This window comes from Dendropsophus ebraccatus, chromosome 2, assembly GCF_027789765.1.
Source record: "Dendropsophus ebraccatus isolate aDenEbr1 chromosome 2, aDenEbr1.pat, whole genome shotgun sequence".
Taxonomy (NCBI): Eukaryota; Metazoa; Chordata; class Amphibia; order Anura; family Hylidae; genus Dendropsophus; species Dendropsophus ebraccatus.
Window position 1 is genome coordinate 8,285,074 of NC_091455.1, and position 26,724 is coordinate 8,311,797.

At 46.3% G+C, this 26,724-nt stretch overlaps 1 protein-coding gene and 1 long non-coding RNA gene across 8 annotated transcripts in view; one reads left to right on the plus strand and one right to left on the minus strand.

The window, feature by feature from the left end:
* Positions 1-1,227: 1,227 nt before the first annotated feature.
* The window catches only part of OPLAH (5-oxoprolinase, ATP-hydrolysing), a 35,071-nt gene continuing 9,574 nt past the window's right edge, over positions 1,228-26,724 (minus strand). For all 6 annotated transcript variants that reach the window (XM_069957014.1, XM_069957012.1, XM_069957011.1 and 3 more), the window contains exons 8-27: positions 25,660-25,798; positions 25,494-25,561; positions 24,693-24,958; positions 24,019-24,131; positions 23,772-23,942; positions 22,269-22,406; positions 21,540-21,678; positions 16,223-16,335; positions 15,179-15,330; positions 14,940-15,100; positions 14,476-14,577; positions 13,998-14,172; positions 13,728-13,912; positions 5,620-5,766; positions 4,310-4,444; positions 4,029-4,178; positions 3,366-3,523; positions 2,959-3,119; positions 2,515-2,612; positions 1,228-2,125 (exon numbers count right to left, since the gene is read on the minus strand). In XM_069957014.1, coding sequence (XP_069813115.1) covers positions 1,976-2,125; positions 2,515-2,612; positions 2,959-3,119; positions 3,366-3,523; positions 4,029-4,178; positions 4,310-4,444; positions 5,620-5,766; positions 13,728-13,912; positions 13,998-14,172; positions 14,476-14,577; positions 14,940-15,100; positions 15,179-15,330; positions 16,223-16,335; positions 21,540-21,678; positions 22,269-22,406; positions 23,772-23,942; positions 24,019-24,131; positions 24,693-24,958; positions 25,494-25,561; positions 25,660-25,798 — 2,921 coding nt within the window. In that variant the 3' untranslated portion in view covers positions 1,228-1,975. The remainder of the gene's footprint in view (positions 2,126-2,514; positions 2,613-2,958; positions 3,120-3,365; positions 3,524-4,028; positions 4,179-4,309; positions 4,445-5,619; positions 5,767-13,727; positions 13,913-13,997; positions 14,173-14,475; positions 14,578-14,939; positions 15,101-15,178; positions 15,331-16,222; positions 16,336-21,539; positions 21,679-22,268; positions 22,407-23,771; positions 23,943-24,018; positions 24,132-24,692; positions 24,959-25,493; positions 25,562-25,659; positions 25,799-26,724) is intronic.
* LOC138782969 (uncharacterized) lies at positions 9,381-14,577 on the plus strand. Of its 2 annotated transcripts, none has more exons than XR_011361604.1 (3): positions 9,381-9,409; positions 11,777-11,892; positions 14,029-14,577. It is a non-coding gene; the product is annotated as an uncharacterized lncRNA (long non-coding RNA). The 2 variants fall into 2 exon arrangements; XR_011361603.1 differs by having other exon boundaries at positions 9,383-9,409; positions 11,744-11,892.

Consider the following 26,724-nt stretch of genomic DNA (forward strand, 5'->3'; position numbering starts at 1 on the left):
CAGGGAAGCCATATTGGCTATATATTTCCTGTAATGACATATCAATGGCCGACCGTGTCCTACATGTGATGGGTGGAATCTGCAAGAGCCATTATTACCTATATGATTTCCGTATACTGTTAGAACAGGATACATAGGAAGGTGTTGTCTTCATGTATTTTGGAGCCCAGTATGTAAATGGAGGAATACGCTTACCATGGGCGGTCTCCAAAGACCCCCAGCAATGTAACCGCTTGTTCTGGCACCAGTAGGCCTCTATAAAGAATACCTGGTAACCATGGTCAAGGGAAAAAATACAGACACCAGGCCAGATGGGACCCAATGCCCACAGATTGTCGTTGCCCCTAGCAACCCCAGCGACAGAAGTGTAAAGAACGCTCAGGTTACCCTAAAGAAAATGGCCGCCCTGTATCTGGAGGTGTTTGTGACAAGCGGCATGTGAACTGTTGTCATAGCAACACTAAATTATTCTCAGAAAACGGCACATTAACCTGGCTGCTAGGGGCAATAACCTGCACGTAAATTGTTGTCATAGAATTATATGTCTATTGTATAGTAGTCATGGCAACAGCAGCTTATAATAAGAAAAAAATATTTCCACCTGGTTGCTAAGGGCAACGAATTCCCTCAGCCTGCAGCACTACGCAAGTTCCGTACTAATCGCGGCTGTTGCAACAACGGCCATGATTATAGCGGAACTTACGTTGTGTGAACATGGCCTCAAACAGCATAGGATGAGATCATGGTGGACCTCAGCTTCCAATCTGGAATAAATCAGACTGGCTTATGTGTACTCTGATACGCCTCACTGACTAGGGTAGCCCCCTTTAAATATTAGGACGGTCATCCTTCTTTCCGACTTTCCCTTTGATTACTGTAATGGCGACATCCTATAGATGCGACATTACTAAAGGGGTTTATCCAGAATTTTACACAACTAAAAAAAACAAAGTTACCTTTAATAAAAACAAAACAAACAAACAAACAAACAAAAAAAAAAAACAGCTCCCCCCTGTCCTCAGGTTGTGTGTGGTATTACAATTCAGCTCCAATCACTTAATGGAACTGAGGTCAATGACAGGAACTGTCCAGAGCAGGAGAGGTTTTCTATGGGGATTTGCTGCTGCTCTGGACAGTTCCTGACATGGACAGAGGTGGCAGCAGAGAGCACTGTGTCAGACTGGAGAGAATACACCACTTCCTGTAGAACATACAGCAGCTGATAAGTACTGGAAGACTGGAGAATTTTTATTAGGAGTAATTTGCAAATCTTTAAACCGCAGCGGATCTACAACATAAATTAATATGTTGTGCATTTTATGTAGATTGGGACTGGAAAATCCTGTGCAGACCAGCTCACTATGCTTGGGCCAGTGTAATGAATGGGGTTGGGGGGGATCTGGGCAGGGACACCCCTCATTTTGATAGTTTCCTGGCCCAGATGTCGGGATCTTTTTGATGACTTTTTATTGTTTTCTGGGATGAGCATTATGTCTGGACTCGATTATATTTATATCACTGACATCGTTCAATGACGCTCTGGTTCAGTAGTTCACACATTTCCGCACTAACTGGGTTAATGTTTTGTAGATATTTTTTTTTTTTTAAATATAAATGTAAAATTAGAAAAGTTTTTTTTTTTAGATTTACCACAGATTTTACTCTTTTCAATAATTTGACATCTGCAGCCTTGCTTGCTCCTATGTGTGGATGATAAAGTTAGGTATCCCCAGTGGTCGGACCCCCTCCCTTCCCCCTCGATCTCGACATTAGAGACCCCATTCTCCAGTCAGAAGAAATAATCAAATGTGAAATTGAAATCCTTCTTTCTTTTTTACAATTACCATCTATTATCTTATAGGACAGTGAGGTCGGATCTTTTCCCGCACCGCACGCGGTTGTATCCGCTGTAGGAGACAGATCACACCGGCCCGATTCTCCTCATCGTTCAGCCATTGGGCTCAGCCGGTTGGGGTCACACCGTCTCCTGTGCCATTCGGTAATCGTAGACACTTCCTCGTTCTGCGAAGCTGCGACTTTCAGTCTTGACTGGCGTCGGCGTCTTATCGCCCTCATTGTGATCTCCGTATCCTCCTCCTCCTGGAGTGTGAAGGGTGAATATATCCTGGGGGATAAGAGAGAATTACCTATATATGTCGTCCACCATGTTTCTGGGGTGGTGAGATCCATGGAGCACTATGGTGGCCGAGGGGGGATACATGACATCAGGGGGTTGGGGGTTCTTCAACCTCAAGTCAGGTCAATGCTAAATGCACAATTTATTGATTGAAGACCCGCGGAGCCCCATGCCAAATCTGTAACAGGGCCCCTCCCACTAGGTGCCATGTAATACTGGGGTCTACTCATGAGGCAGAGAGGGTCCGGGTGTGACTGCTACCCCTGCACCCCCCAATAGCTACTCCCCTGGTCAGGTAAACTAAACAGAAGAGAGGCGACAATGTAAGGAATACGGAAATGTACAATTCTGCACAGATTAACCCTTCGTTCTCTTACCCCAGGTCCTAAGGAAACGGATGTTTTCCCTCCCAGGTTAATGGTTTTCCCTTCATGTCGATGCAAGAGGTTGAGCCCCGGAGCACCAGGAGATCCTCCTAGAAGAAAGAAGAATATCAGAGACTAGAATGCAGATTAAGGTGGGCAAAGGGGTGCTGACGTCTTATAGGGGTACACCTATCGGGGACACGGGATATGCCATAGGAGTCCCCTAGATGCCTCCCTCACCTCTAGGACCCGCGCTTATCATCAGATTGAGGGATTCCTGGGCCCCTCTGTTCACGGTGGACAGAGGGGGTCAGGCCGAAAACAGATGAAGCCTAAGAGTTACACAATTTGCATTGACTTTGATGGGTCTGCACGCTTGGTCCAAGAGGTGAGGCTACACATGGGGGTCATGATGCATCTTGTGGTTATCAGAGAGGCTTATAATAGATCTGTCACCTTGGATGCCGTATGGCTGGAACACCCTTCGTTCCGTGAGAACGGACAAGATGACGTGTTCTCTGAACAGCAGCTCCCGGACGACTCCATCTCCACCACAGAACGTCCCCTGACCGCCAGAGCCTGGACGAAGCTGGAAACGTTTCAGGACAACTGGATACCTATAGAAAGAGAGGGGGCGGTCAGACAGAGGGATGGCCACTATTCACGGGACGGCTATCCTTAATGAACATTCCTCGGACTTCTTGCACATCTGGGACACCATTGATCAGCAAGTGATCACATGATCAATATCAGGTTTCTATTGTTACATAAATTGCATATAATTAGTATATAATTATCAGATCTGTCCATCCCATGATTTCAATAATTCCCCCAGATATTAGACATTTGATGGCCCCTCCTACCGTTTCTCCAGAATCTCGGGGTCAGTAATCCGCGTGTTGGTCATGTGACTATGGATGCCGCTTCTCCCGTCCCAGTGCGGTCCGGCCCCAGCACCGCCGGCCACAGTCTCATAGTAGCCGATGTTCTGGTTACCAAACGTGATGTTGTTCATACAACCCTGGAGAGACACACTGGAGACCATTACAATGATGTCACCGCACCGACCCGCAGCTTCTCCTCCAGATAGAGGACGCAGGGTAAGGAAAATATATCTAAAGTCTCAGCCCTGTTCACACCCGTTACGTAGCAAACAGTGCCCAACATAGCGGCTTATGATGTATAAGGGACCTCATATTTTTGAAAAAATATATATAATGGGGTTGTTTAGGACTATAAAATCATAGCTGCTTCCTTCCAGAAACAGCGCCACCCTGTCTTCAGGTTGTGTGTGGTATTACAACTCAGCTCCATTCACTTTAATGAAACATAGCTGTAGTACCACACCCTACCTTAGGACAAGAGTGGCGCTGTTACTGGGGGAGGAAAAAAGTAGCTAGGATTTTTTTCAAATCCTGGATAACCCTAAAGGCGGCCATATTGCAGACCACAGATCTTACGGGGCTCAGAGCACCATATTGTATAGTTATAGTAAGCATAGCAGAGCGGGCCCCCAGACATCACACCTGGGAAGCTGCACAGACTTGGAAGGCCTTAAAGATGACATCAACAATCCTCTGTGATGTCAGCACGTTGCCGCCCACCACTGCCGCGTCCGGAGAGGGATCCAGGATAGATCCTTTAGGGATGATGACTCGGATGGGCACCAAGCAACCCTAAAGAAACAACGAAACATAAAAAGTTGTCTAGGATTTAAAATAATTAAAACAAAGTCAAAAATAAAAAAATATTGTATAAATATAATAATAATAATAAAAAAAAGCTGCAGTGCCAGACACACGCTCACCTGGTTCAGTGGAATGTCTTGTCCCACCATGCAGCGCAGGCAGTATATGAGGGCAGACAGGGTGATGGCACGGGGGGCATTACAGTTCCCAAACACTTCATACCCGGAGTGGGTAAAGTCAAACACAGCGCTCCCCTGTGGAAGAGTGGACACAACCTCACATTGCTGATCATAGAACTCAGTGATTTGTAGTGGAATTTCCCTTTATTTCTGATTAAAAAATAACGAGAATATTTAATATCTGTGCAAAAGATTTCACTATATGAGCTACGTGTGCTATATGTACTATATGTGCTATGTGTGCTATATGTACTATATGTGCTATGTGTGCTATATGTACTATGTGTGCTATATGTGCTGTGTGTGCTATATGTGCTATATGTGCTATGTGTGCTATATGTACTATGTGTGCTATATGTGCGCTATATGCGCTATATGTGCTATGTATGCTATGTGTGCTATATGTGCTATGTGTGCTATATGTACTATGTGTGCTATATGTGCTATGTGTGCTATATGTGCGCTATATGTGCTATATGCGCTATGTATGCTATGTGTGCTATATGCGCTATATGTGCTATGTGTGCTATGTGTGCTATATGTGCTATGTGTGCTATATGTACTATGTGTGCTATATGCGCTATATGTGCTATGTGTGCTATATGTGCTATGTGTGCTATATGTACTATGTGTGCTATATGTGCTATGTGTGCTATATGTGCTATGTGTGCTATATGTGCTATGTGTGCTATATGTACTATGTGTGCTATATGTGCTATGTATGCTATGTGTGCTATATGCGCTATATGTGCTATGTATGCTATGTGTGCTATATGTACTATATGTGCTATGTGTGCTATATGTACTATATGTGCTGTGTGTGCTATATGTACTATACAGTATGTGCTGTGTGTGCTATATGTGCTGTGTGTGCTATATGTACTATATGTGCTATGTGTGCTGTGTGTGCTATATGTGCTGTGTGTGCTAAATGTGCTATGTGTACTATATGTGTGCTATATGTGCTATACGTGCTGTGTGCTATGTGTGCTATATGTGCTATGTATACTATATGTGTGCTATATGTACTATATGTGCTATGTGTGCTATATGTACTATATGTGCTATGTGTGCTATATGTGCTATGTGTACTATATGTGTGCTATATGTACTATATGTGTGCTATACATGATGTCAGGATGGGGAGGAGACACAACCTCTCCTTCTGATCTCCATTATATCACAACCATTTATACACAGATCAAGACGCAGACCCTCCGCCAACCCCTTCACCTTATAGCTGATATTACCTCCGCCTTGTTAATCTTCACCTTCAGCTTGATAGGAGACCCATCATCCATATAATCCACAGAGTCCACCTCCAGAGCCCCCGTCTGCTGCTCCCACCGCTCCGCAAACTCCCTCAACATCTCCCTCACTGCAACCTCAGCGTTGGCCTATGTGAGACATACAGGGACAGGATTATAGCAGTTATATTCCTGTATATAGGAGCAGTATAATAGTAGTTATATTCCTGTATATAGGAGCAGTATTATAGTAGTTATATTCCTGTATATAAGAGCATTATTATAGTAGTTATATTCCTGTATATAGGAGCGGTATTATAGTAGTTATATCCAGGGCCGGATAAAAGGGAGGGCACAAGGGGCACGTGCCCCGGGGCCCCCACCACACAGGGGCACCCACCAGCCCGAACCCGGAAACAGAGTTCCGGGTTCAGGCTGGTGTATATCAGGGCCGGCGTCAGCACCCGGCTTACTTGGGCCCCCAGGGGCGGGTGCTGCCGACCCTGCGTCCGGGGGGCCCTCCCTCCCTCCCTAGAATCGAGTTGTTAGAAGGAGGTGTAAAGGACCTGCCGTGTCTGCAGCAGAGTGATGGGGAAGGACCTGTGGTGACGTCATAAGGGGCGGGGCTGAGAACGGGAGGATGCTGGTGGATGAAGGCCCTGTGATCATTGTCATGTGACTTGAGGGGGCGGGGCTCACTTATACCTCCCCTCTGTATGCTGTATGCTCTTATACTTCCTCCTGTAATGTCCTCTGATCTCCCATAATAACAGGCTGGACATGCTGGGAGTTGTAGTCCTCATACCTCCTCCTGTAATGTCCTCTGATCTCCCATAATAACAGGCAGGCCATGCTGGCAGTTGTAGTCCTCCTCTTATATCTCCTCCTGTAATGTCCTCTGATCTCCTATAATAACAGGCTGGCCATGCTGGAAGTTGTAGTCCTCATACCGCCTCCTGTAATGTCCTCTGATCTCCCATAATAACAGGCTGGCCATGCTGAAAGTTGTAGTCCTCATACCGCCTCCTGTAATGTCCTCTGATCTCCCATAATAACAGGCTGGCCATGCTGGAAGTTGTAGTCCTCATACCGACTCCTGTAATCTCCTCTGATCATTCATAATAACAGGCTGGACATGCTTGGAGTTGTATTCCTATTATATCTCCTCCTGTAATCTCCTCTGATCACCCATAATACAGGCTGGACATGCTTGGAGTTGTAGTCCTATTCTATCTCCTCCTATAATGTCCTCTTATCTCCCATAACAACAGGCTGGCAATGCTGGGAGTTGTAGTCCTCATACCACCTCATGTAATGTCCTCTGATCTCCCATAATAACAGGCTGGACATGCTGGAAGTTGTAGTCCTATTATATCTCCTCCTGTAATGTCCTCTGATCTCCCATAATAACAGGCTGGCCATGCTGGGAGTTGTAGTCCTCCTCTTATACCTCCTCCTGTAATGTCCTCTGATCTCCCATAATAACAGGCTGGCCATGCTGGGAGTTGTAGTCCTCCTCTTATACCTCATGTAATGCCTCCTGATTGTAATAATGTCTGGCAACTCCATTACTCTAAGGTGAAGAAGCTAGAATACAGACTCCAGGGAGAGGACCCGAATTAGTGAGTATGATTTTATTTTTTTATTTTCTTGTGTTGAGAGAGAGCAGGGGGCATTTCTATGGGGGCAGGGGGCATTACTGTAGGGGCTGAGCAGGGGGCATTTCTATGGGGGCAGAGAAGGGGGCATTTCTCTGGGGGCAGAGCAGGGGGCATCTACTATGGGGCAGGGGACATTACTATAGGGGCTGAGCAGGGGGCATCTACTATGGGGCAGGGGACATTTCTATGGGGGCATGGGTCATTACTATGGGGGCAGAGCATGGGGCATTACTATGGGGCGCAGGGCAGGGGACATTACTATGGGGCAGAGCATGGAGCATTTTTATGGGGCCAGAGCAGAGGGCATTTCTATGGGACAGAGCAGAGGGCATTTCTATGGGACAGAGCAGAGGGCATTTCTATGGGGACAGAGCAGGGGACATTACTATGGGACAGAGGAGGGGACATTACTATGGGGGCAGAGCAGGGGACATTACTATGGGGACAGAGCAGGGGACATTACTATTGGGGCAGAGCAGGGGGCATTACTATGGGGGCAGAGCAGGGGCATTACTATGGGGACAGAGCAGGGGGCATTATGGGGGCAGAGCAGGGGGCATTACTATGGGGCAGAGAAGGGGACATTACTATGGGGGCAGAGCAGGGGACATTACTATGGGGCAGAGAAGGGGACATTACTATGGGGGCAGAGCAGGGGACATTACTATGGGGGCAGAGCAGGGGACATTACTATGGGGGCAGAGCAGGGGACATTACTATGGGGGCAGAGCAGGGGACATTACTATGGGGGCAGAGCAGGGGACATTACTATGGGGGCAGAGCAGGGGACATTACTATGGGGGCAGAGCAGGGGACATTACTATGGGGGCAGAGCAGAGGGCATTACTATGGGGACAGAGCAGGGGGCATTATGGGGGCAGAGCAGGGGGCATTACTATGGGGCAGAGAAGGGGACATTACTATGGGGGCAGAGCAGGGGACATTACTATGGGGCAGAGAAGGGGACATTACTATGGGGGCAGAGCAGGGGACATTACTATGGGGGCAGAGCAGGGGACATTACTATGGGGGCAGAGCAGGGGACATTACTATGGGGGCAGAGCAGGGGACATTACTATGGGGGCAGAGCAGGGGACATTACTATGGGGGCAGAGCAGGGGACATTACTATGGGGGCAGAGCAGGGGACATTACTATGGGGGCAGAGCAGGGGACATTACTATGGGGGCAGAGCAGAGGGCATTACTATGGGGACAGAGGGCATTTTTACTATATGGAGGGCACAGCATGGGGACATTATTACTATATGGGGGGCACAACACGGGACCCACAAACCTCCTTACTTTACTGCACATGACACCAAACAGCAGAGTTACTACTGTATGAAAGCCTATAGGTGGGAAAAAGGGAAAAAAGTTGCTGGAAATGTGCGGAGTCTAAGATGTTTGTCTGACAGGTTCTGAAGAGATGAATTGTAGCTTGAAGAAATCATCATGGAGGTCTGGGCAAGATGGAAAGGAAACTGAGAGCGATTGCCTCAGATCAAAGAAGCCGTCACCTGTGAGTTACTGAATTACATTTTTTTTTCGGTAGTTTGTAAAGTGCTGGGTTCTCACATTGCATTATTAACACAATATGAGAACACACCCTAATAGTCAGCCCTCCCTGCTCCTGTCTCTAGGCCTGGCATCTTCCTCTGCACTGCAGCCTCTAGTGACCATCACGTGCATAACAGAGGAGGATGCTGAGCCATACAGCCAGGAGCGAGGGGGGGTCTGTGCTAAGTCACCTACAGTAAGCTAACATACGTATAGATCGCGGTATAGGTTTTTTTTTGGTTTTTTTTGGGGGGGGGGGGGGGGAGGGGAGTGGGGGCCTCCAACAAAATTGTCGCCCGGGGCCTCCACCAACCTTAATCCGGCCCTGGTTATATCCCTGTATACAGGAGCAGTATCAGGGCCGGGACAAAGGGTAGGCCAGGGTAGGTGATGGCCTAGGGCGCCATCTAGTGGTAAATTACAGGGGCGCAATTTCAATTTCTTTAAAAAAAAAAAAAAAAATCATTGACCTGCAGGACCTGCCAGGACCTACAGAGGCTCCGCCCCCTCCTCACCATGTGACCTCTTCTCTGTCTGACTGCTGGAGGCTGTACCACTTCTAGGCTGCTGTCTGGTGAGTTCACTGACTGACTCATCATTCTTTAGGTGTAGGAAGGCTGGGAATGCTGGGAGAGCTGGGAATGCTGGGAATGCTGGGAGAGCTGGGAGAGCTGGGAGAGGGAGGTCACCTAGGTTACAGGGCTGCCCCATATAACACTGCCCCATATCCCTGCACTGCTCCTCTATACACAGCACTTCCCATATTGTTCCCCAACCTGTGGGTCACCAGCTGCTCCAAAACTACAACAGTCACAGCATGATAGGAGTTGTAGTCCTGCCACAGCTCGGGACCCACAGGTTGGTGAACACTTATATTCTGTTTATTGTGTACAGGCTAATCCCCCTGACACCAGTGATTTACAGTCAGGGGGTACAGTATACACGGTCCTGTTACAGTCAGGGGGTACAGTATACACGGTCCTGTTACAGTCAGGGGGTACAGTATATATGTCCTGTTACAGTCAGGGGGTACAGTATACACGGTCCTGTTACAGTCAGGGGGTACAGTATATATGTCCTGTTACAGTCAGGGGGTACAGTATACACGGTCCTGTTACAGTCAGGGGTACAGTATATATGTCCTGTTACAGTCAGGGGGTACAGTATACACGGTCCTGTTACAGTCAGGGGGTACAGTATACATGGTCCTGTTACATTCAGGGGGTACAGTATACACGGTCCTGTTACAGTCAGGGGGTACAGTATACAAGGTCCTGTTACAGTCAGGGGGTACAGTATACACGGTCCTGTTACAGTCAGGGGGTACAGTATACAAGGTCCTGTTACAGTCAGGGGGTACAGTATACATGGTCCTGTTACAGTCAGGGGGTACAGTATACATGTCCTGTTACAGTCAGGGGGTACAGTATACACGGTCCTGTTACAGTCAGGGGGTACAGTATATATGTCCTGTTACAGTCAGGGGGTACAGTATACACGGTCCTGTTACAGTCAGGGGGTACAGTATACATGTCCTGTTACAGTCAGGGGGTACAGTATACACGGTCCTGTTACAGTCAGGGGGTACAGTATACATGGTCCTGTTACAGTCAGGGGGTACAGTATACATGGTCCTGTTACAGTCAGGGGGTACAGTATACACGTCCTGTTACAGTCAGGGGGTACAGTATACACGGTCCTGTTACAGTCAGGGGGTACAGTATACATGTCCTGTTACAGTCAGGGGGTACAGTATACATGTCCTGTTACAGTCAGGGGGTACAGTATATATGTCCTGTTACAGTCAGGGGGTACAGTATACACGGTCCTGTTACAGTCAGGGGGTACAGTATACACGGTCCTGTTACAGTCAGGGGGTACAGTATACACGGTCCTGTTACAGTCAGGGGGTACAGTATACATGGTCCTGTTACAGTCAGGGGGTACAGTATACATGGTCCTGTTACAGTCAGGGGGTACAGTATATATGTCCTGTTACAGTCAGGGGGTACAGTATACACGGTCCTGTTACAGTCAGGGGGTACAGTATACATGTCCTGTTACAGTCAGGGGGTACAGTATACATGGTCCTGTTACAGTCAGGGGGTACAGTATACATGGTCCTGTTACAGTCAGGGGGTACAGTATACATGGTCCTGTTACAGTAAGGGGTACAGTATACACGGTCCTGTTACAGTCAGGGGGTACAGTATACATGGTCCTGTCATATTTAGAGGGTACATATAGTCTGCAGTGTGGTAATACTCTGCAGAGCCTGTGATGACCAAGTATCAGCCCCCACATACAGTATAGCCTCCTGGCTGCCCCCGTATAGTGTACAGTCTACTCTGGGGGGGGGGGGGGGGGACATCTGTCTTCTCTGCCTAGGGCACCAAAACTCCTTGTCCCGGCCCTGAGCAGTATTATAGTAGTTATATTCCTGTATATAGGGAGCAGTATTATAGTAGTATATTCCTGTATATAGGGAGCAGTATTATAGTAGTATATTCCTGTATATAGGAGCAGTATTATAGTAGTTATATTCTTGTATATAGGGAGCAGTATTATAGTAGTTATATTCCTGTATATAGGAGCAGTATTATAGTAGTTATATTCCTGTATATAGGAGCAGTATTATAGTAGTTATATTCTTGTATATAGGAGCAATATTATAGTAGTTATATTCCTGTATATAGGGGCAGTATTATAGTAGTTATATTCCTGTATATAGGGGCAGTATTATAGTAGTTATATTCCTGTATATAGGAGCAGTATTATAGTAGTTATATCCCTGTATATAGGGAGCAGTATTATAGTAGTTATATTCCTGTATATAGGGAGCAGTATTATAGTAGTTATATTCTTGTATATAGGAGCAGTATTATAGTAGTTATATTCCTGTATATAGGGGCAGTATTATAGTAGTTATATTCCTGGCTAGACGAAGGGAGGAGTCCCGAAATAGCTATTCCAGGTGATGCGCCTGCACCTACACCTCTCCACCTTCCCCCTCCCTGCTATGGAATCCACAAAATAAACTGCTGAAGACATCTCCTGGTGAGTGCTGGATCATTTCTCCCGTTTACATTATAGTAGTTATATTCCTGTATATAGGGAGCAGTATTATAGTAGTATATTCCTGTATATAGGGAGCAGTATTATAGTAGTTATATTCCTGTATATAGGGGGGAGTATTATACTAGTTATATTCCTGTATATAGGAGCAGTATTATAGTAGTTATATTCCTGTATATAGGAGCAGTATTATAGTAGTTATATCCCTGTATATAGGAGCAGTATTATAGTAGTTATATTCCTGTATATAGGAGCAGTATTATAGTAGTTATATTCCTGTATATAGGAGCAGTATTATAGTAGTTATATTCCTGTATATAGGGAGCAGTATTATAGTAGTTATATTCTTGTATATAGGAGCAGTATTATAGTAGTTATATTCCTGTATATAGGGGCAGTATTATAGTAGTTATATTCTTGTATATAGGGGGCAGTATTATAGTAGTTATATTCCTGTATATAGGAGGCAGTATTATAGTAGTTGTATCCCTGTATATAGGGAGCAGTATTATAGTAGTTATATTCCTGTATATAGGAGCAGTATTATAGTAGTATATTCCTGTATATAGGAGCAGTATTATAGTAGTTATATTTCTGTATATAGGAGAGCATTATAGTAGTTATATTCTTGTATATAGGGAGCAGTATTATAGTAGTTATATCCCTGTATATAGGAGCAGTATTATAGTAGTTATATTCCTGTATATAGGGAGCAGTATTATAGTAGTTATATTCTTGTATATAGGGGCAGTATTATAGTAGTTATATTCCTGTATATAGGAGCAGTATTATAGTAGTTATATTCCTGTATATAGGAGCAGTATTATAGTAGTTATATTCCTGTATATAGGGAGAAGTATTATAGTAGTTATATTCTTGTATATAGGAGCAGTATTATAGTAGTTATATTCCTGTATATATGGGCAGTATTATAGTAGTTATATTCCTGTATATAGGAGCAGTATTATAGTAGTTATATCCCTGTATATAGGAGCAGTATTATAGTAGTTATATTCTTGTATATAGGAGCAGTATTATAGTAGTTATATTCTTGTATATAGGAGCAGTATTATAGTAGTTATATTCCTGTATATAGGAGCAGTATTATAGTAGTTATATTCCTGTATATAGGAGCAGTATTATAGTAGTTATATTCCTGTATATAGGAGGCAGTAGTATAGTAGTTCTATTCCTGTATATAGGAGCAGTATTATAGTAGTTATATTCCTGTATATAGGAGGCAGTATTATAGTAGTTATATTCCTGTATATAGGAGCAGTATTATAGTAGTTATATTCCTGTATATAGGAGCAGTATTATAGTAGTTATATCCCTGTATATGGGAGCAGTATTATAGTAGTTATATCCCTGTATATAGGAGCAGTATTATAGTAGTTATATTCCTGTATATAGGGAGCAGTATTATAGTAGTATATTCCTGTATATAGGAAGCAGTATTATAGTAGTTATATTCCTGTATATAGGAGCAGTATTATAGTAGTTATATTCTTGTATATAGGAGCAGTATTATAGTATTTATATTCCTGTATATAGCAGCAGTATTATAGTAGTTATATTCTTGTATATAGGGGGCAGTATTATAGTAGTTATATTCCTGTATATAGGAGCAGTATTATAGTAGTTATATTCCTGTATATAGGAGCAGTATTATAGTAGTTATATTCCTGTATATAGGAGCAGTATTATAGTAGTTATATTCCTGTATATAGGGGCAGTATTATAGTAGTTATATTCCTGTATATAGGAGCAGCATTATAGTAGTTATATTTAATCAAAGACAACTCACAGATACTGACCTGGATATGCGCCATGTATGCCTGTACTACTTCCAGCCCGTAGATGTCAATTAACTCATTTACTAGCTGGATGCCCTTCTGGTTGGCTGCCACTTGTGCGCGCAGGTCTGATAAATTATCATGGAGATTTCGGGTTCCACTGCTGCCGGGTATTAGTCCTGGAGCCATCAGAGCCTCAGTAACCGCTGTAAGAACACATAAATGTTTTACTGTAACAGGAGATATTCAGTAAATATACCGCCATACTCCTCGTATTTCTTGTCCGCTCACCTTCTTCTTGGAACATTCCTGCCTTCACCAGTTTGAAAGAGGTAAAGACGGCTCCTTCTTCATTCAAGGACTTGGAATGTGGCGGCATGGAGCCCGGGGTGATGCCTCCAATGTCAGCATGGTGGCCACGGGATGCCACAAAGAAGACTGGACGTGGAGCTTCAATTCGAAACACCTGCAGGACAAAGAGTCAAAGGAATCCAGCAGAAACCAACATAAAAATAACATAAAGGTCTGAACTGGTGACATTTTCTGAGAACTGGTTACCGACTTATCCTTAGGAGAAACAAAGATCCAACGGAACCATTTCCTATCAGCAAAGTGAATGGGGATGGACTGTAATACCAAGCACAGCCACAACTGTATATATGGCGCTGTGCATGTATAAACAATTATTGTTACATGCCTAATACCATATAAACAACCATATAAAACACAAAGTAATAATTCTGAGGTTACATGATGGATGGACTCTTACCGGTGTGATGACGGTCAGGTCCGGGAGGTGGCTGCCCCCGGCACAGGGGTGATTGCTCAGAATCACATCACCTTCCTTCAGATCATCCTGCAAGTTTTTAATCTAAAGCAAAAAAAAAATAAACTAAAAATAAATTTTGATAAATTTCACAAATCTCTTGGTGCTTTACACTGTGCACAACCAGGAGATGTTTTACTAGTTTTTTGCACTTTCTTTGTGTGTCAAATTGTGCAGAATAAATAATGTGCCTTCATTTTTATATGAAGGGTCATTAAAGGGGAACGCCAACATACAGCAGCTAACAAGTACTGGAAGACTGGAAATTTTTAAGTAGAAGCAAATTAAAAATCTATAGAGGTTTCTGACGTCAAAAGTAAAAAAACTGCTGGAGATCCCCTTTAACCTATATCGGACACTGGCTGGCAGCTGCCGGGATCCGGCTCCAGTTACAATACTCCTGTTACCTGGAATTGCACGGTCTCCTGCATGGCTCCTAAGTGCACAGGGATGTGGGGGGCGTTGGACACCAGGCCCCCATCAGGACCAAAGAGAGCACAGGAGAAGTCCAGGCGTTCCTTGATGTTGGTGGAGATGGCCGTTCTCTGCAGGATACGACCCATTTGTTCTGTGGAGGAGGAGACGCTGGATGAGTACGGGAATCGGTATCATAAGCAGATGGCAGCGGACTATGCTGGAGTCTGACCGGCTATGCTCATGAAGCGATGGGAGAAGATGGACAGCTGGATGGTATCGAGCTCCGGCCCAATCGTATGCTGTTTGCCGCTCCCTACAGAGATCCGGATATCACCATACTCCGTAATAGAGGCCACACAGTCCGGCTCTACCAACACCGTGCTACGGATACAAACATATGGTAACTCCAGAAAAAAATCCAGATACTAATAATACTAATCAAGTCCAATCACATTCTGGATTATTACTACAAAGCCAGAGCCCCAACCCAGCCTTCTGACTCCATGATATCACTATACACCATGGCTTACTGTGCCCACCAGCTCAATACCCATGACACAAGGTCAACAGTGGGGTTAAAGGGGTATTCCACTCAAACATAACTTCTGATATGTTGCTGCCCATGGTGAGACTAACAATTCCTTCCATACGTGTTATTATCTATTCAGTCTCCTTCCCCCAGTTCTAAGCTGCTGCTTTCAGCTGAAGACACAAAAATCTGTATGTGAGCCTCTCTCTCTGTCTCTCCCTCCTCTTCCCCCCTCCCTTCTGAGACAGCTGATGTAAACAAGTCCCTGGCAGGCTGTATCTGCAACATTGTAGCTTCCTTTTAATGCTGGAGGATCACAGCGAGTTCATCAGCAATTTGACGTCAGAATAACCCTCGTAGCATTACAAAGAAGCTAAAATGTTACAGATACAGCCTGCCAAGGACTTGTTTACATCAGCCGTCTCAGAAGGGAGACAGAGAGAAAGGCTCACACACAGATTTTTGTGTTTTCAGCAGAAAGCAGCTGAGAACTGGGGGAAGGAGACTGAATAGATAATAACAAGTATAGAATGAATTGTTAGTCTCATCATGGGCAGCAACATATTAGAAGTTATGTTTGAGGGGTATACCCCATTATTAAGACCCCAGGGCTCTCCAGCAGTGACCCCCGTCCGGGCACCTTAGCCTCCCCTCCACGTGGGCTGAATATTATCCACTGATTGATTATTATTATGTAGGGTGCGTCCATAGATGAGACCCAGTATGGTCACGCATTGTCCGCACCTGTTCTTATCGATGATGATGGCCGGCCCAGTGATGGTGTGCTCACAGGACAAGTCCTCCAGGAGATACACATCGGTGTCCATGTATCCATCCTCAAAGAAACATCTAGTGACCTGCGGGGAGAAGAAGATAAGAAGTCACAGTGTAGGAGAAGGAGACGGTGATCGCTGCCAGCTGCTGTGTTAGTAGGGAAGGCGGCCACCAGGCTAGTGGCATTTGTGTGTATAGGGGGTAAACGTGGCACGTGCCCAGGAGGTGAGCGGCAATGAATGGGTGTGACAAGTGTCCAGTGGGTGAGCGGTATAAACGTGGTACCTGACCAGTGGTGGCATGGCATGTGGCAGGTCCTCAGTAAGTGTAGTGTAGGTGTGTAGTGTCTCCTGTGTGTAGTGTAGGTGTGTAGTGTCTCCTGTGTGTAGTGTAGGTGTGTAGTGTCTCCTGTGTGTAGTGTAGGTGTGTAGTGTGTCCTGTGTGTAGTGTAGGTGTGTAGGGTCTCCTGTGTGTAGTGTAGGTGTGTAGTGTGTCCTGTGTGTAGTGTAGGTGTGTAGTGTGTCCTGTGTGTAGTGTAGGTGTGTAGTGTGTCCTGTGTGTAGTGTAGGTGTGTAGTGTCTCCTGTGTGTAGTGTCTCCTGTGTGTAGTGTAGGTGTGTAGTGTCTCCTGTGTGTAGTGTAGGTGTGTAATGTCTCCTGTGTGTAGTGGAGGTGTGTAGTGGAGGTGTGTAGTGTGTCCTGTGTGTAGTGTAGGTGTGTAGTGTGTCCTGTGTGTAGTGTAGTGTAGGTGTGTAGTGTCTCCTGTGTGTAGTGTAGGTGTGTAGTGTAGGTGTGTAGTGTCTCCTGTGTGTAGTGTAGGTGTGTAGTGTGTCCTGTGTGTAGTGTAGGTGTGTAGGGTCTCCTGTGTGTAGTGTAGGTGTGTAGGGTCTCCTGTGTGTAGTGTAGGTGTGTAGTGTGTCCTGTGTGTAGTGTAGGTGTGTAGTGTCTCCTGTGTGTAGTGTAGGTGTGTAGTGTGTCCTGTGTGTAGTGTAGGTGTGTAGGGTCTCCTGTGTGTAGTGTAGGTGTGTAGTGTGTCCTGTGTGTAGTGTAGGTGTGTAGTGTCTCCTGTGTGTAGTGTAGGTGTGTAGTGTCTCCTGTGTGTAGTGTAGGTGTGTAGTGTGTCCTGTGTGTAGTGTAGGTGTGTAGTGTGTCCTGTGTGTAGTGTAGGTGTGTAGTGTCTCCTGTGTGTAGTGTCTCCTGTGTGTAGTGTAGGTGTGTAGTGTCTCCTGTGTGTAGTGTAGGTGTGTAGTGTCTCCTGTGTGTAGTGTCCTGTGTGTAGTGGAGGTGTGTAGTGTGTCCTGTGTGTAGTGTAGGTGTGTAGTGTGTCCTGTGTGTAGTGTAGTGTAGGTGTGTAGTGTCTCCTGTGTGTAGTGTAGGTGTGTAGTGTCTCCTGTGTGTAGTGTAGGTGTGTAGTGTGTCCTGTGTGTAGTGTAGGTGTGTAGGGTCTCCTGTGTGTAGTGTAGGTGTGTAGTGTGTCCTGTGTGTAGTGTAGGTGTGTAGTGTCTCCTGTGTGTAGTGTAGGTGTGTAGTGTCTCCTGTGTGTAGTGTAGGTGTGTAGTGTGTCCTGTGTGTAGTGTAGGTGTGTAGTGTGTCCTGTGTGTAGTGTAGGTGTGTAGTGTCTCCTGTGTGTAGTGTCTCCTGTGTGTAGTGTAGGTGTGTAGTGTCTCCTGTGTGTAGTGTAGGTGTGTAGTGTCTCCTGTGTGTAGTGTCCTGTGTGTAGTGGAGGTGTGTAGTGGAGGTGTGTAGTGTGTCCTGTGTGTAGTGTAGGTGTGTAGTGTGTCCTGTGTGTAGTGTAGTGTAGGTGTGTAGTGTCTCCTGTGTGTAGTGTAGGTGTGTAGTGTAGGTGTGTAGTGTCTCCTGTGTGTAGTGTAGGTGTGTAGTGTGTCCTGTGTGTAGTGTAGGTGTGTAGGGTCTCCTGTGTGTAGTGTAGGTGTGTAGTGTGTCCTGTGTGTAGTGTAGGTGTGTAGTGTGTCCTGTGTGTAGTGTAGGTGTGTAGTGTCTCCTGTGTGTAGTGTAGGTGTGTAGTGTGTCCTGTGTGTAGTGTAGGTGTGTAGGGTCTCCTGTGTGTAGTGTAGGTGTGTAGTGTGTCCTGTGTGTAGTGTAGGTGTGTAGTGTCTCCTGTGTGTAGTGTAGGTGTGTAGTGTCTCCTGTGTGTAGTGTAGGTGTGTAGTGTGTCCTGTGTGTAGTGTAGGTGTGTAGTGTGTCCTGTGTGTAGTGTAGGTGTGTAGTGTCTCCTGTGTGTAGTGTCTCCTGTGTGTAGTGTAGGTGTGTAGTGTCTCCTGTGTGTAGTGTCCTGTGTGTAGTGGAGGTGTGTAGTGGAGGTGTGTAGTGTGTCCTGTGTGTAGTGTAGGTGTGTAGTGTGTCCTGTGTGTAGTGTAGTGTAGGTGTGTAGTGTCTCCTGTGTGTAGTGTAGGTGTGTAGTGTAGGTGTGTAGTGTGTCCTGTGTGTAGTGTAGGTGTGTAGTGTGTCCTGTGTGCAGTGTAGGTGTGTAGTGTGTCCTGTGTGCAGTGTAGGTGTGTAGTGTGTCCTGTGTGCAGTGTAGGTGTGTAGTGTGTCCTGTGTGTAGTGTAGGTGTGTACTGTGTCCTGTGTGTAGAGTAGGTGTGTAGTGTGTCCTGTGTGTAGTGTAGGTGTGTAGTGTGTCCTGTGTATAGTGTAGGTGTGTAGTGTCTCCTGTGTGTAGTGTAGGTGTGTAGTGTCTCCTGTGTGTAGTGTAAGTGTGTAGTGTGTCCTGTGTGTAGTGTAGGTGTGTAGGGTCTCCTGTGTGTAGTGTAGGTGTGTAGTGTCTCCTGTGTGTAGTGTAGGTGTGTAGTGTAGGTGTGTAGTGTGTCCTGTGTGTAGTGTAGGTGTGTAGTGTCTCCTGTGTGTAGTGTAGGTGTGTAGTGTCTCCTGTGTGTAGTGTAGGTGTGTAGTGTAGGAGTGTAGTGTCTCCTGTGTGTAGTGTGTCCTGTGTGTAGTGTAGGTGTGTAGTGTGTCCTGTGTGCAGTGTAGGTGTGTAGTGTGTCCTGTGTGCAGTGTAGGTGTGTAGTGTGCCCTGTGTGTAGTGTAGGTGTGTAGTGTAGGTGTGTACTGTGTTCTGTGTGTAGTGTGCCCTGTGTGTAGTGTATGTGTGTACTGTGTTCTGTGTGTAGTGTAGGTGTGTCCTGTGTGTAATGTAGGTGTGTAGTGTCTCCTGTGTATAGTGTAGGTGTGTAGTCTGTCCTGTAGGTGTGTACTGTGTTCTGTGTGTAGTGTAGGTGTGTTCTGTGTGTAGTGTAGGTGTGTAGTGTCTCCTGTGTGTAGTGTAGGTGTGTAGTGTCTCCTGTGTATAGTGTAGGTGTGTAGTCTGTCCTGTAGGTGTGTACTGTGTTCTGTGTGTAGTGTAGGTGTGTTCTGTGTGTAGTGTAGGTGTGTAGTGTCTCCTGTGTGTAGTGTAGGTGTGTAGTGTCTCCTGTGTGTAGTGTAGGTGTGTAGTGTCTCCTGTGTGTAGTGTAGGTGTGTAGTGGAGGTGTGTAGTGTCTCCTGTGTGTAGTGTAGGTGTGTAGTGTCTCCTGTGTGTAGTGTGTCCTGTGTGTAGTGTAGGTGTGTAGTGGAGGTGTGTAGTGTGTCCTGTGTGTAGTGTAGGTGTGTAGTGTAGGTGTGTAGTGTGTCCTGTGTGTAGTGTAGGTGTGTAGTGTGTCCTGTGTGCAGTGTAGGTGTGTAGTCTGTCCTGTGTGCAGTGTAGGTGTGTAGTGTGTCCTGTGTGCAGTGTAGGTGTGTACTGTGTCCTGTGTGTAGAGTAGGTGTGTACTGTGTCCTGTGTGTAGAGTAGGTGTGTAGTGTGTCCTGTGTGTAGTGTAGGTGTGTAGTGTCTCCTGTGTGTAGTGTAGGTGTGTAGTGTCTCCTGTGTGTAGTGTAGGTGTGTAGTGTAGGTGTGTACTGTGTGTAGTGTGCCCTGTGTGTAGTGTAGGTGTGTACTGTGTTCTGTGTGTAGTGTAGGTGTGTCCTGCGTGTAGTGTCTCCTGTGTATAGTGTAGGTGTGTAGTCTGTCCTGTAGGTCTGTACTGTGTTCTGTGTGTAGTGTAGGTGTGTAGGGTCTCCTGTGTGTAGTGTAGGTGTGTAGTGTAGGTGTGTAGTGTGTCCTGTGTGTAGTGTAGGTGTGTAGTGTCTCCTGTGTGTAGTGTAGGTGTGTAGTGTCTCCTGTGTGTAGTGTAGGTGTGTAGTGTCTCCTGTGTGTAGTGTGTCCTGTGTGTAGTGTAGGTGTGTAGTGGAGGTGTGTAGTGTCTCCTGTGTGTAGTGTAGGTGTGTAGTGTCTCCTGTGTGTAGTGTGTCCTGTGTGTAGTGTAGGTGTGTAGTGGAGGTGTGTAGTGTGTCCTGTGTGTAGTGTAGGTGTGTAGTGTAGGTGTGTAGTGTGTCCTGTGTGTAGTGTAGGTGTGTAGTGTCTCCTGTGTGTAGTGTAGGTGTGTAGTGTCTCCTGTGTGTAGTGTAGGTGTGTAGTGTCTCCTGTGTGTAGTGTGTCCTGTGTGTAGTGTAGGTGTGTAGTGGAGGTGTGTAGTGTGTCCTGTGTGTAGTGTGTCCTGTGTGTAGTGTGTCCTGTGTGTAGTGTGTCCTGTAGGTGTATAGTGATTGTGGGTGATTGGGTTATAAAAGTGGAGGGTGGGTGGGGACTGTGCATAACTGGATTAGTTATTTAAGGGGGGGAAGGTACTCTGGGAAAAATCTTTTTCTTTCAAATCCACTAGATTCAGAAAGTTATACAGATTTGTAATTTAGTTCTATTTAAAATCTCCAGTCTTCCAGTACTTATCAGCTGCTGTATGTCCTGCAGGAAGTGGTGTATTCTCTCCAGTCCGACACAGTGCTCTCTGCTGCCACCTCTGTCCATGTCAGGAACTGTCCAGAGCAGCAGCAAATCCCCATAGAAAACCCCTCCTGCTCTGGACAGTTCCTGACATGGACAGAGGTGGCAGCAGAGAGCACTGTGTCAGACTGGAAAAAACACACCATTTCCTGCAGGACATACAGCAGCTGATAAGTACGGGAACACTGGAGATTTTTTTATAGAAGTAAATTACAAATCTATATAATTTTCTAAAAACAGTTGATTTCAAAGAAAAATATTTTATCTTATCCTCTACATCAGGGATGCAAAACTACAATTCCCATCATGCCTTGACAGCCAAAGCTTTAGCTCTACAGACATGATGGGAAATGTAGTTTTGCACCTGCTGGAGGGGCCGGAGGTTCCCCATGCCATTCTCCTGTATGGTGTGTCTGGCAGCGAGGGGGTCACACACTGATCACTATACATCACCCGTAATGGTCACTCACAGTCTCCACACGAGCCGCCCGTCCGCCGGCCTCCATAGCAGTCTCGCAGCGGATGCCGGTGCTGCCGGGCCCTCGTACACGGATGTCGTCCACTACAATATTCCTGGATGGGATGGTGAATCCAAACTCCTTCATATACCTGGTGAGGATCAGCATCCAGACCCCTCAGAATGGTCATAAAAAACTAAAATATCACTTCTCTGGGTTATTTCCTGAATTGTTCACCCCCCAAAAATGTATTCAAATCAACTGGTGCAAGAAAGTTATACATATTTGTAATTTACTTTAATTCCAGTACTTTTCAGCTGCTGTATGTCCTGCAGGAAGTGGTGTATTCTCTCCACTCTGACACAGTGCTCTCTGCTGCCACCTCTGTCCATGTCAGGAACTGTTCAGAGCAGGAGAGGTTTTCTATGGGGATTTGCCGCTGCTCTGGACAGTTCCTGACATGGACTGAGGTGGCAGCAGAGAGCACTGTGTCAGACTGGAGAGAATACACCACTTCCTGCAGGGCATACAGCAGCTGATAAGTACTGGAAGACTGGAGATTTTTATTAGATGTAAATTACAAATCTCTGGCACTTTCTGGCACCAGTTCATATGAAGAAAAAAAAAAGTTTTGTTGAACAACCGGTTTAACCTATGAGCTGAGCCGCAGTATATCCTCCAGCTGATACTACAATTGCTTCTATAGAGAACTCACACTCATATACAGTAATGCCATCTCACCGGGCAGTGAAGGCCGCCTTGAAGTCCCCCAGGCGGCAGGAGTCGGGGGTCCCCGGGTATCCCCTCGCTGAGCACATTAGAGCGCAGTCCGTTCTCTCGTAGCGGAGATGCAGGAAGGGCTCAGTGTCGATCTGGGACCTGTATAAAGTGATAGGAGACGGTGTAAGTGTCGGCCTCTGGGGTCTCATCGTCGTCGTGTTACCATGCCGGGATTTTATATCTCTATGTTAGCCATGTGTGTTCTGATATATGAACCTTTAATTTTTGGAATGCTCTAGCCCACCAGGGATGCAGGTTACTAGGGATGCAGGTTACTCCAGATTACCAGGGATACAGGTTACTCCAGATTACCAGGGATGCAGGTTACTCCAGATTACCAGGGATGCAGGTTACTCCAGATTACCAGGGATGCAGGTTACTCCAGATTACCAGGGATGCAGGTTACTCCAGATTACCAGAAATGCAAGTTACTCCAGATTACCAAGGATACAGGTTACCCCAGATTACCAGGGATGCAGGTTACCCCAGATTACCAGGGATGCAGGTTACCCCAGATTACCAGGGATACAAGTTACTCCAGATTACCAGGGATAGAGTTTACTACAGATTACCAGGGATACAGGTTACTCCAGATTACCAGGGATAGAGTTTACTCCAGATTACCAGGGATACAAGTTACTCCAGATTACCAGGGATAGAGTTTACTCCAGATTACCAGGGATACAGGTTACTCCAGATTACCAGGGATAGAGTTTACTCCAGATTACCAGGGATACAGGTTACTCCAGATTACCAGGGATAGAGTTTACTCCAGATTACCAGGGATACAGGTTACTCCAGACTACCAGGGATAGAGGTTACTCCAGATTACCAAGGATGCAGGTTACTCCAGATTACCAGGGATGCAGGTTACTCCAGATTACCAAGGATGCAGGTTACTCCAGATTACCAGGGATGCAGGTTACCCCAGATTACCAGGGATATAGGTTACTCCAGATTACCAGGGATACAGTCTACTCCAGACTACAAAGGATATAGGTTACTCCAGACTACCAAGGATATAGGTTACTCCAGATTACCAGGGATAGAGGTTACTCGGAATTACCAGGGATAGAGGTTACTCCAGACTACCAAGGATATAGGTTCCTCCAGATTTCCAGGGATGCTGGATCTAACCCAGACTACGAGGGTGCCAACATGAATTCAACACTGACCTTTCCACTATCCCAGACCACAAAGGATGGTGGCAGTGACTCCACTACTCCAGATTACCAGGGACGCTTACACTACCCTAGACCACCAGGGATGGCGACACCAAGTTATAAGGAGGTAATAGAGAGGGTCTGTGATTGACACCTCCCCCTCTATAATGGAGAGATGGTGACCAGGCAGCCGCTGTACTACCTACCTCCGCTAATCATGTACATGTAAGTACCAGCCAAAAAATATGGCAAAAGTTAAGAAATCTGCCTGACAGGTAAAGCTAAATTGCTGATCTCCTACCGGTGAAATCCTTGTCCCTGCAGAGCTTCCATGCACTGAGCCTCCAGAGCTGCGATTCTCTCCTCTAGAAGCGGGAAGGACTCCTGACCATACAGCATAGAGCAGGGCTCCTGAGCCTCATGGACCACGTCCGCCAGCGCCATACCGTACGCCGAGAGCACACCGCCATATCTGTATACACAACATGTACAGCTCAGAGCTATATACACAGATACCAGGGCAAGAACTGATCAATGGCGGCACTCACTTATGGATGAACACCGTCTTCATGCCAAGAGAACGAGCGATAGCACAAGCATGCTGCCCCCCGGCACCCCCAAAACATGCCAGGATGTGACGGGAAGTGTCATGACCTTTAGCCTGCGGACAAATAATAACAATATATATCAATGATCCTGTACGGATCCTGAGTTACATCCTATATTTCACTCCAGAGCTGCGCTCACTATTCTGGTGGTGAGGTCACTGTGTACATACATTACTGATCCTGAGTTACATCCTGTATTATACTCCAGAGCTGCGCTCACTATTCTGGTGGTGCCGTCACTGTGTACATACATTACTGATCCTGAGTTACATCCTGTATTATACCCCAGAGCTGCACTCACTATTCTGCTGGTGAGGTCACTGTGTACATACATTACTGATCCTGAGTTACATCCTGTATTATACTGCAGAGCTGCACTCACTATTCTGCTGGTGGGGTCACTGTGTACATACATTACATTACTGATCCTGAGTTACATCCTGTATTATACTCCAGAGCTGCACTCACTATTCTGCTGGTGGGGTCACTGTGTACATACATTACATTACTGATCCTGAGTCACATCCTGTATTATACTCCAGAGCTGCGCTCACTATTCTGGTGGTGGGGTCACTGTGTACATACATTACATTACTGACTCAGTCCGTCATCACCTGAGTAAGAGATCTGATTGGACGACACATGGCTTCATTGGCCACTCGGATGAAACCCATGGCCACCTCCTCGATGCTGAGTGAAGCTCCGCCCCCTGGTCGGCCATGCTGGAATTGGTTGATTTCTAGAGCGAGTTCCTTGAACTTGTGTATAGTGTCTTCCTTGGAGAGAGGCTGATCCTCAGATGGACCAAAGATGTGAGGAAAGTAATCAGGAAGGAGGCGGCCGAGACAGAGATTGGCGTCCGTCACGGTCAGCGGTCCCCCTAGAGGAGAAGGGAGGAATAAATAATGAGTTACACCCCATCAGGACGGGTCTCCGGCCTCTATATAAATAACAATTGTTTCCATTCACTGACAGTCAGCGGAAATCCCAGAAATAGCAAAGAGTGTAAAATGCAAAAAATAGTAAAATTTCACCTTATACAGAAATAACTTGATTTATATGAACAGTAGAAATTCTGAATGGAAGCACCCATTGTATATTAAAGGGGTACTCCGATGTCCAGGGACTGTCCAGAGCAGGAGAGGTTTTCTATGGGGATTTGCTGCTGCTCTGGACAGTTCCTGACATGGACAGAGTTGGCAGCAAAGAGCACCGTGTCATAATGGAGAGAATACACCACTTCCTGCAGGACATACAGCAGCTGATAAGTACTGGAAGACAAGAGATTTTTAAATAGAAGTAAATTACAAATCTGTATAACTTTCTGACACCAGTTGATTTGAAAGAAGAAGACTTTCCCCGGAGTACCCCTTTAATCCTTCCCTATTTATGACTGCCCCCATTATTGCCATTACCTTTCCTGTAGCAGGTGGGTCCGGGGTGGGCTCCTGCAGACTCCGGCCCAACAACAAACAATCCCGACCTACAAAAATGGAGTCAATTATTAATATATATATATATATATTATTGCTTAGTAACTTCCTTCTACCACTAGATGTGCGACCATCTGCGGACACCCACCTAAAGAAGAGCATGGAGCCCCCTCCAGCGGCCACAGTGTTCACGTCCAGCTGAGGGGCCTGGATACTGATCCCGGCTGTGGTGGCTTCAAACACGTGTTCATACTCTCCGGCGTAGCGGCTGACATCCGTGGAGGTCCCTGGAGGAGAGAAGGGGCCGTCATGTGGTCGTCGGTACATCCCTGTATATGGTGACATCATCAGGAGAAGCCCCCCAGGTCAGGACCCCCACACCTTACCAGAACATTTCCCCATCATTCTGCCCCCAATACCCCATAGTGATAAGTGGGGACAGGATGGTGGTCATCCTTATACTCCCTATAATCTCCGTCCCCATCAGTATTCGGAGTGGTCCCTCAGCATTAGGTGAAGCCCCTCGGGCAGAGATTCCTCCCCCAGTGTTATTGGCTATAAGGCCACAAGGGTGACACCTGGATTTGGGGACTGTTCGGCCATTCTTCCCCCGTCCTGTCAGGTTGGATGGGGGCCGGTGGTGGTGGACGCCATTGTCAGATCTCCCCAGAGATGTCCCATTGGGGTCACGGTTCTCCCTCCAGGACATTCACAGAGTTGTCCCTAGGCCGCTCCTGTCTGGTCCTCGCTGTGTGCTTAGGGTCATTGCCTTGTTGGAAGATGAAACCTCAACCCAGTCTGAGGTCCTGATTTGGCTCATATTATGGGTAAGAAAATCTTTACTCTATTCAGCTTTCCCCCAACACTGACCAGTGCACTCCAACAGGGACATGTTTATCCTCTTCTCCAGATAAGCCTCCCCCCACACAATCCTGAGCTCTACAGGCAGCTCCCTCCTCCCCCACACAATCCTGAGCTCTACAGGCAGCTCTTTCCTCCTCCACACAGTCCGGTCTCTGAGCTCTACAGGCAGCTCTTTCCTCCTCCACACAGTCCTGTCTCTGAGCTTTACATGCAGCTCTTTCCTCCACACAGTCCTGTATCTGAGCTCTACAGGCAGCTCTTTCCTCCTCCACACAGTCCGGTCTCTGAGCTCTACAGGCAGCTCTCTCCTCCTCCACACAATCCTGTCTCTGAGCTCTACAGGCAGCTC